Raw genomic sequence first — 9390 nt, forward strand, 5'->3', positions numbered from 1 at the left:
GCGGGAAACTCCTGCCCTCACCGCCGCTCTCACCAGTGACCCTGAACTCCCTCTGCGTGTGTGTGTGTATGAGTATCGCGAAGGGGCTGTACGGGCCGAGGGCTGCCCGCTGCCAGCGGCCCACCCGCCTTTCCCTCCGCTTCCCTGCCCAGGAGTGCTTCAGGGCCAACGGCATCACCGGGCGCCGCCTCATCCTCGCGAATTGCTCCAGCCTGCCCGCCATGGGCGTCACTGACTTCGGCCACATGCAGGTGCGGCCGGCTGCGGGTCCCGGAGCTCCCTGCTCAGCCCTTCGGAGCCCTGCTCCGACCCTTTCTGCTTGCAAGCGAGCTAGGCTATAGCCTGTCCGCCCAGGCAGATTGCTTATTCAAAGGGTGAGCCTGAAACTGGACAAAAAAATTTGTTCAGTCAGTTATATTTCTTTAGTCTTTTCAAGCATAAATCCTTAGCCGGGGGAAGATAGCAGGCTTCCTCTCTGGGACACCATAAGTACATCAGAAGTGCTTATTAGCCTTTCTTTAAACCTGTGTTGCTCCTCTTGCCCTATGAAATTGCTTATCAATCTCCTATCTTAGATATCTCTCAGAATTTCTTTTCAGTAATTTTCCACATAATGATTTGTAGAACTTCTAAAAATCTAGTCAGACTTACCCTGCAGCAATTGAGCCACTGATCTCAAGCAGCAGAAGAGCAACATATTATTACTTCCTTGTTTTACACTTTGCTGAGCACAAACAGCATCTGTCTCTTCCTCATTGTATAAACATGTAATTGTCTGGTCATTTTCCTTTCAAACCTACATCTTTTCTTTAACAAACACTGATAGTTAAAATAGCTAGACTGAAGTTTGGGGCTACAGTCTGGCCTTCCAAAGCTTCCTGAAAGTTCAGAAAATAAGCAAGTTTACTTAAATTTCATTACCCTCCTTCCCCTCCCTAATGGAAACCACAGAGGGACTCGGGGCTGCATTACAGAGCCAAATAGTTTGTTTCGCATCATGATTTAAAGTTGCTTTCCCCAGAGGACACAAGGTAGAAGTACAAATAACCAGGAAGAGAGAAAAATTTTTATGCTCCAATGACTAGAGTATGAATGCTGTTTGTTTTATTCCAGAGCACCAAAAAGCGATTTCACCACAGTTCTGTCTGGCTGCACAATCTTAACTGTTTGAAACAACATAAGCCACCAAAAACATTGGCTAGTGCCATGGCTTTGCCTGTTGGTTGGAGGAGAAGGCTTCAAATTACAATGCTTAGTTTTTCAGACAGCAGCCCTTCAAGAGTATTTCTAGTACATGCAGATACAGCCTTTATAGTCATTTGCACTTACCAAAGATGGCAAGAATTTTATAGGCTTTGTAAACCTCACCGTCGCATTGGGATATAAGGATTATGTATGGTGGTAGTTTAACTGCTGAGAAACACTAAGCCACAGGCTAGAGATACCAACTGTAACCCGTTCTTCCTCCTGTAGAAACGGAAATTCATCAGGGATAGGTTAAGCGATAGCCAGCATAATGCAGAAAGCTTGGAAATGAGACTGCTTCTGGAATGTTTTCCAACTGTTTCAAGTGAATTGGGAACATCTCACAGACTTCAGTGGAACTTAGATGCTCTTGAAGATCATGCCCTATGCTGCTAGTTATTTGTGTTTTAGGGAACTTTACTCTGATACAATCCAAGCATGCAGAGCTCTGAGCAGAATGTGTCCCTTTGGGTCTTTCAGGAAGTGTGTGCTAGGGCGGGTGCAAAGTTAAGGCCATAATCCTGGGCACATCAGCTTCCCAACACAAAATATCTATGAAAGGCTGTGAACAGTCGAAACCAAGATAGTTACTATAGAAATAAATGCGATAGCATCAGCTCAGTGAGATAGAAACTTTTTGCAATTTAGGGGAAATGTCAGTTTGGTAGAGCTACACAGTGAATTATGTGGAAGCTATGCAGCATGGACAAGTGAAGTAGCTGCTGGTTTTAATTCCACTGTACTGGAATTTTAAACATCAAAACCACTGATGATACTAGTCTGGTGTTCTTCTGATATCACATAAAGTAGGGTACAGCTCTTCAGAGTCAAACCAAAGTTGGGGGAAGGTTTCAAGCAAATGCTGTGAAAGATCAGTAAAGATTTGTGAATTGTATTTTGAAGCTTCAGTCAAATTAGAAGCTTACATTCTCAGAATTGACTTCAAAAAAAAGGGCAAGGCTCTGTTCACTGACAGTTCCAGGTCCAGCTGGCTCAACCAGGCAGTCACTCATCATTTTCTTAATGAGCAATATGGCTTATTTTATTTATTGCTCTTAATGAGCAATATGGCTTAGTTTTACACCTCTTCTGTGCACGGACTCTGTTGTTGACAACATAACTTAGCAAACAACAATGGTTTTGGATTAGGCAGAATAGACTCCAGCTCATTGACCCATAGCCTGTTTGTTCTGGAAGTGCAAAGAGGAAAGCAGAGCTATTTGTGCCCAGGTGTGATGCCATCCCCCTGGGGTGGATTGACCCTGGCTGGACACCAGGTGCCCACCAAAGCCGCTCTGTCACTTCCCTCCTCAGCCGGACAGGGGAGAGAGAATGTAATGGAAGGCTCGTGGGTCGAGATAAGGACAGGGAGAGATCAGTCACCAATTACCGTCATGGGCAAAACAGACTCAACTTGGGGAATAATTAATTTAATTTATTACCAATCAAATCAGAGTAGGATAATGAGAAATAAACCCAAATCTTAAACACACCTTCCCCTCACCAATCCCTTCTTCCTGGGTTTAAGTTTACTCCTGATTTTCTCTGCCACCTCCCCCACCAGCAGCACAGGAGGACAGGGAGTGGGGGTTGTGGTCAGTTCATCACATGTTGTCTCTGCTGCTCCTTCCTCCTCAGGGGGAGGACTCCTCACACTCTTCCCCTGCTCCAGCCTGTGGTCCCTCCCATGGGAGACAGTCCTCCGTTAACTTCTCCAACATGACTCCTTCCCACAGGCTGCAGTTCTTCAAGAACTGCTCCAGTGTGGGCTTCCCATGGGGTCACAGCCTCCTTTGGGTATCCACCTGATCTGGCGTGGGGTCCTCCCCAGGCTGCAGGTAGAGATCTGCTCTAGTGTGGATCTCCATGGGCTGCAGGGGCACAGCTGGCCTCACCATGCTCTTCACCAGGGGCTGCAGGCGAATCTCTGCTCTGGTGCCTGGAGCACCTCCTCTCCCTCCTTCTGCACTGGCCTTGGTGTCTGCAGAGCTGTTTCTCTCACATATTCTCACTTCCCTCTTTGGCTGCTGTTGCGCAGCAGTTTTTTCCCCTTCTTAAATACGTTATCCCAGAGGCGCTACCACCATCGCTGATGGGCTCAGCCTTGGCCAGCAGTGGGTCCATCTTGGAGCCAGCTGGCATGGCTCTATTGGAATAGGGGAAGCTTCTCACAGCTTCTCACAGAAACCATCCCTGTAGCCCCCCTGCTGGCAAAACCTTGTCATACAAACCCAATACAACCCCCTAATAAATCTGGAGAATGAGAGGTCTGCTCAGCTTTTACACTGTCACATGGAGCTCATGGGTTCAGATCCCTCTCGAGTTGCAACTTCAAGTGTGAAACAGTTACAAAATAAAGAAATTCAGTTCTTTTTCTTGCTGCTCTGACACAGAATGAATGGTATTAACTGAAATGAGAATTTCTGGTATTTTTTCTTGTATTTCAGGAGATTTCACGACATGTGCGAGAGTTGCTGGGGATTGAGGAGCCTCTCTTCAGCAGATCCATTGCTCTCCCATACAGAGACAACAGGGGTCTCTTCCTGGAGCGAAAGTCACGATCAGGAAAGAAAGCAGATGACCTCGCTTTCTCACAGTTTATCCAAGAAGCAGGACTGGAGCCCTATGCTACAGTTGCTCCGTTGCAACAAGCCCAGACTAGGGTAGAAGGAGATGCTCCCCCTGTATTGCAGGGCACCCAGAGGCAGGATTAGAGACTCAAACCACACGTCCACCTTTGTAAGGAGCCCAGCAGGGATAGCAGAATATACCCTTATTACCTTGCAGTTAGGAAGTACAGTTCCACCTTCCCCCAATTATAGAAAAGGCCATTGAAGCTCTCAGCCATTTGATAACAGCAAACATATCCCCACATGGGCTCTTTTCTGCAATCCTTCATTTGCTTCCAGGAACTAAGTGAAGCAGAAGCTGTAAATCAGATTGTACCACTGTCTGTCTTTCACTTCTGCTTCACAGTTGATTAAAAAGACCAAAAAACAATCATAGACATATTTTAATTACCAGTGATTGATAACAACTTCCCTGCAGTGCAAGTGAGTAGATTTCTCCCAGGCTTTAGTGTCTGCAGACTGGGCTCACTGTAAAGCCCAGATGTAGGATAAGTGGCATATACAATAACTGGTATATAGGTGTTGTGCCAGCTGCTGTCGGCGATCATAATTAAGCGAGAGAGGCCTAGTTACAACATGCACAACTAATCCCTGGCCTCACCACAGAAATTATTTCCTGTGAGGCAAAACCAGGCAGTGGTTTATTACAGTAAACAGTACTGAAACATGATAGATGGCAGCAGGAAGTATAAGAGAATACCATAAGCTGAACTAGAGAATTTAAGGAACAAAAAATGCTTTGTCCTGGGTGGATTTGGACAGCATATACAGTTACCTCCTTTTTCCTTGAAAGAAGTATCACATAGTCTGTGGTGGGGTGCATTATCACCAGCAAGGAAGTATGAATAAGTGCTGATTAAAGCCTGGCTCAACAGGAAGAGTGCGCCTGGCTAAATCATTACTATATCAACAGCTTCCTCAAGATCCCCCATGGGAAAATAAAAAATAATAATAAAAAAAAAAGACTGGGCCCAATCCTGTTTAGTTATTTACGCCAAAGCTGTAGTCACTACAAAATAACTGTAATTTGGTTTTGTGATTCATTTTTCTATTGAAACTGCAACAGAAACCCAGTGAAACTGAAGCAGTTCATAGGCCAAGATGACTATGTAATAAGCAAATTCAGACCAAAATAAAGCAAGACTCAGGAAGCCAGAGAGAAGCAAGTTTGCTGAGCAGTCAAGAGTGTGAAACTTGTAGAAGCAAATGTGTACATAGGGTTATTAGCGGGAATATTTTAAAGAGTCCAAGAGCTAACAGTGCTGGTTCTTGCACTCCTCAGTCCCATGAGAGGGATAAGATCTCAGAAAAGCATTCTGCCATGGACTTCATTATAGTTTATGAGGATTTAGAATCATAGTCAGCAGTTTCCTCTGGAATTTCTGAGAAAATGTCAGAAGCAGCTGTGGAGACAGTTTTATCATGAGACTTGTCATCCAACATCACAGAAGGCTCCACTACAGCTAAAGTAAGAGATGTCTTGGTGCTGATCAGCCCACATCATTGCTTTGTAGGCCAGTCTCCAAAGGATGCCAGGTATAATAGAGCAAAATAGCAGCAGACAAGCTCACTCTTTTCTAGCAGGTGGCTAAAGGGAGACTCTCTCAGTTGTGCAGCTGTCAAGTCAAACCAGGGGAAGGTTCTGGGAAGAGAAAACAAGTGGAAAACATTTATGGACAATAACAGTCTGAAGCAGCTTGCTAGTAATTTAACAAATTTCTGCCATGTCTGACTACAAGTCTCTTTCTTGGGTCTTTGAGAAACAATCAGACTCACAGACTTGAATCTAAATTGTTCCAGGCATTACTCTGCCATGAGGAGCAAAAATGAGCCTAATGGCTCTAGAACAATCCAGCACAAGCACGAGTACTTTCCCTCAAGCAGTGTCCCCTTGACTTAACATCCTCACTAGTCTAGTCCATGAACTACCATAAGTTCATTACGCACAAGAACTATCCTCTCTAGATACTCCCATAGGAATTCTTTTTCCTGCATCCTGGGTGGCTGGTGACTGGTGACCAGCCACCCAGTCCTGATCAGTGGCTTCAGACAACTCTGATAAGTAGCCAAAGAGGAACCAGAGACAAAATAACTCAGGGATGATAGTCCAGATCTTTTACTGCTAATACATCATCTGAGGCAATCTTCCCAGGCAGCTATGTGGTCCTAAGGGCAATACACAGTTCAGCACCTTTGCTGACAAAACTCTTGTGCTCAAACCGTGGGCAGGAAATTTTCTGCTCTGCACAGATCGGGCAGCATTCAGGAAAACAAAGGTCACTGAGTAATTTCAGTGCCTTCTGGTGAGGCAGGCTCTGCCATGTGCTGCTGTTCAGGGCTGCGTAGAAAGCGGTCATCAGCCATTCAGCATTGACTCTTATTTTCCTTGCAGGACAAACAAAATCAAATGTCAGTTACCCGTGTGCACACAGGTGTGAAGAGACATTCTCACCTCCCACTCCTGTGAAGAATTGCATTGGCAATCAATCAGAGCTGGTTTATCTGAAACCTCTGATCTGAGAGCATTTTAGGTGAGGGACACTGAAATTAACAGTAACAAGTCTAGTATAGCTTTTATTTTCTGTAGCTCATTCTCATCAGGTAAACAGTAGTCCTTTACAGGACGCATAGAAAGTCATGTAACCATTCAGCCATCATGGCATGATGAGCACTCTAGCTGCTCTAGGAGCATTCAGCATCGCAAGAATTAGAAGTGCCTGCAGAAGTGTGTAATGAAATTGCAATGGACAGAGGTAGCAGCCAGCAGTAGGAACAGCACCTCCATGGAAACAGAAGTTGTGCCTGAGGGAAGAGAAAAAGAAAGATTTTGGACCATGTTCTTGCTCAGACAGCGTATCTCGGCTCCTGCTCACTGATTTGGTCTCAAAGTGACTATTGTTTCAGCAAGGAAAACAGTAGCTTTATAGAAACTGGTGGCAGGTACATGGAAAGCAGTGCTCCTGAAAGAAAGGGTGGCCCCCAGGGCGCTAACTGGAGAAACTGGTGAAGGAGACACACACTGCCTTATTTTGCCCATCCACTTCTTGTGCGTGACTACCCCCTTCCATGCACACTATTTTCCACGCCAGCTTTAGGGGTACAGTGGCCAGATTTCTCTAGGAGGGTTTTCTTCCCCACACTGCCCTCCTAGCTAACAAAATTATTGCCAGCCCAGACCCAGCCTTGAATCGTACAGGGGAGCCACCGAGCAGAAGTCCCCAGAAGAGCTGCTACCAAGTTTAAAGAAAAAGAGAGCTTTTACCCCAGGAACTGCAGGGGCACATCGCCTGCACAGCAGCAGGGTCTTGCAGCACTGCTGGGACTGTCCCCTTTGTCGCCTGCTCAGGAATGGGCTCTTGGCCAGAGCACCCATACTGCGGCCTCACGACGGCACTGTAGCAAAGGAGTTGCTTCAACCTGAAAGGGGAGGCAGCTGGAATGGATGTACTGGGAGAGGATGCTCCTGGAGAGCCCAAGTTGCAGGTGCTCACAGCTGGCAGTGGCCACACAGCATGGGCAGGATTGTGGGGTTTTAAGGTCTTGCATGAGGGAAACTTGGAGGAAGCCACAGGGCTTCCCACTGCACCATCCATGGCTGAGTCTACAATTGCTGGGATTCATCCCATTAACGTTTCTTATAATGCCTCCTTTCCAATAGCCATCTTAACCAGCTAGAAAGGTTATTCCAATTTGATGGACCCTCACTGCCTTGTGTTAAAGTTAATCCATGCGCCTTAACACTGCCAATGGAGAAATGGCCACAGTAGGATTGTTAATTTTGCCATGTAGTGGTCTGCGTAAAAAAAAAAAAAAAAAAAAAGGGTGTGCGTGTAAAAATCATCCCTTGCACTTTCTCCCCCAGTGCACATAGGTCATATCACAACTGCAGCAGCACAGGAACATGCCGAGGTCCAGATCCCTCCCCACTGCAGACAGATTCCTTCAAGCAATGTCTTGTCTCTCCTCTCCCTCGTCCCTCCAACTGCATCTCCACGACTTGTCTGTCCTCCCTCAGCCCTGAAATCAATAGCCAGCAACACCCGGGTTTAGCTGATGGGGGAGAAACTAGGTTTAGCTGGTAAGGAGGAGGAAGCAGTTGTCCTTTGCAGGTTCTGCAAACCTCTTACTAGTAAACAGCCTCGCCCATAGCATGACGAGCAGCGTCACATTTGGCCCCTCACTGGTGAGCGCAGCAGAAGGCCAGGACTGGCCTGACCGCAGGGGCTGGGAACCCCCAGGGATCAGGAGCAGGGGGTACAGGTCATACCCCTGCCCTGGAGCGACGGCAGCAGCTTAAAGTGAAACACGAAGCACTGGGTTTGATTTTTGGACTGTGGAGACTGCAGGCTGCTTCTTTGCACCTTGTTTCCTGCGCTGTCTCACAACAGGTTATCTTGCAGTGATAATCTGAGGCTCTGTCAGGAGCGGGGTTTCAATGCCAGCATCGTGTTTGATCTGGAGGTCCCTTGACTCCTTTTGATCCTGTTTTCAGGTTTTTAGCCACAAAGTCTACAACTTCATCTAAACAGAAAGATGAAACTCTAAAGCGTTCCCGTGACTCCAGCAGTTGGGGAATGGGGGAAGTGACCAGCCGTGACAAGGTTTGCAATGACATTTCACAATGAAATCGTGAGAGAACTCTGCTCCTGCACAGCTCCGGCTCGGCCAGAGAACGTGCGCCGTGCTCGCCTCGCGAGGTCCCAAACGACGGCAGCAGATCCAGGCTGTGAAATGCCGTGGTCCATTCTACCCGAGGAGAGGGGCGGCGGTGACGAGGCTGTACACAACGCAGGGTTTCTGGACGGCAGGCCAAACGACGGAGCAGAAGGATGGCACGTGCGATGGGAGGCAACAGAGGAACGCAACGTCTGCCCAGGCCACCCCCAAGCGCTGTGGTAAAAGCACACGAGCCCCTGCTTCTGCGGGTCTGCTGCGGCAAGCAAGGAGAAAGGGACTCAAGGGCGCACAGAACCAGCACGGGTGACCAACCAGCACCGCGGGGCACCAGCAGCCCGGTTACCTGTGCTCTGCCACACGCAGGTGAAACACAAACCACCGCTCCCAGGCTGGGACCGCTGGCTGCTGGTCCAAAGTGGCACGGGGGGACCTTGGCCGCTGCCCATCGCCGTTCCTGTGTGGCCGAGGGCAGCAGCAGAGCGACACGGAGCCGGCAGCCTCTCTGCCACAAATAAACATGCAGGGAGCCCAGCCGCCTGGACCCAGCTCGTGCAGGCTGATTTAAAGCCTTCAGCTGAAACAGCCAAGCCTTGGGATCTGGCCAGTTTTCAAGATCTATAAGAAGCCATTTAATAATCCCTGCTTCCTCTGCCCTGAGATGATTAGAAGGAGGATTTTATTGTTCCAAGCATCTCCCCAGAGGACCATTCTCCCCACTTGTCTTGTTTTATATAAGGGTTTACTGGGCAGTTGACAGTTTGTATGCAAACAGCTGCTGCAATGCTGCAGGCTGATCCCCTCTCCTGGCTGGGCGGTCAGAGCCCCGCAAGAAGCTTCT

The 9390-nt window shown here is 47.7% G+C and overlaps 1 protein-coding gene across 1 annotated transcript in view; it reads right to left on the reverse strand.

Moving 5' to 3' along the window:
- Nucleotides 1-5213: 5213 nt before the first annotated feature.
- The window catches only part of NOXRED1 (NADP-dependent oxidoreductase domain containing 1), a gene marked incomplete at its 5' end in the record, with an annotated part of 6024 nt that continues 1847 nt past the window's right edge, over nucleotides 5214-9390 (reverse strand). Inside the window, 5 exon segments of the mRNA XM_010296282.1 lie at nucleotides 5214-5517; nucleotides 6057-6260; nucleotides 7110-7292; nucleotides 8626-8758; nucleotides 8761-8805. Of these exon segments, the coding sequence (XP_010294584.1) occupies nucleotides 5214-5517; nucleotides 6057-6260; nucleotides 7110-7292; nucleotides 8626-8758; nucleotides 8761-8805 (869 nt within the window).

This window comes from Phaethon lepturus, unplaced genomic scaffold (genome assembly GCF_000687285.1).
Source record: "Phaethon lepturus isolate BGI_N335 unplaced genomic scaffold, ASM68728v1 scaffold15201, whole genome shotgun sequence".
Lineage (NCBI taxonomy): Eukaryota > Metazoa > Chordata > Aves > Phaethontiformes > Phaethontidae > Phaethon > Phaethon lepturus.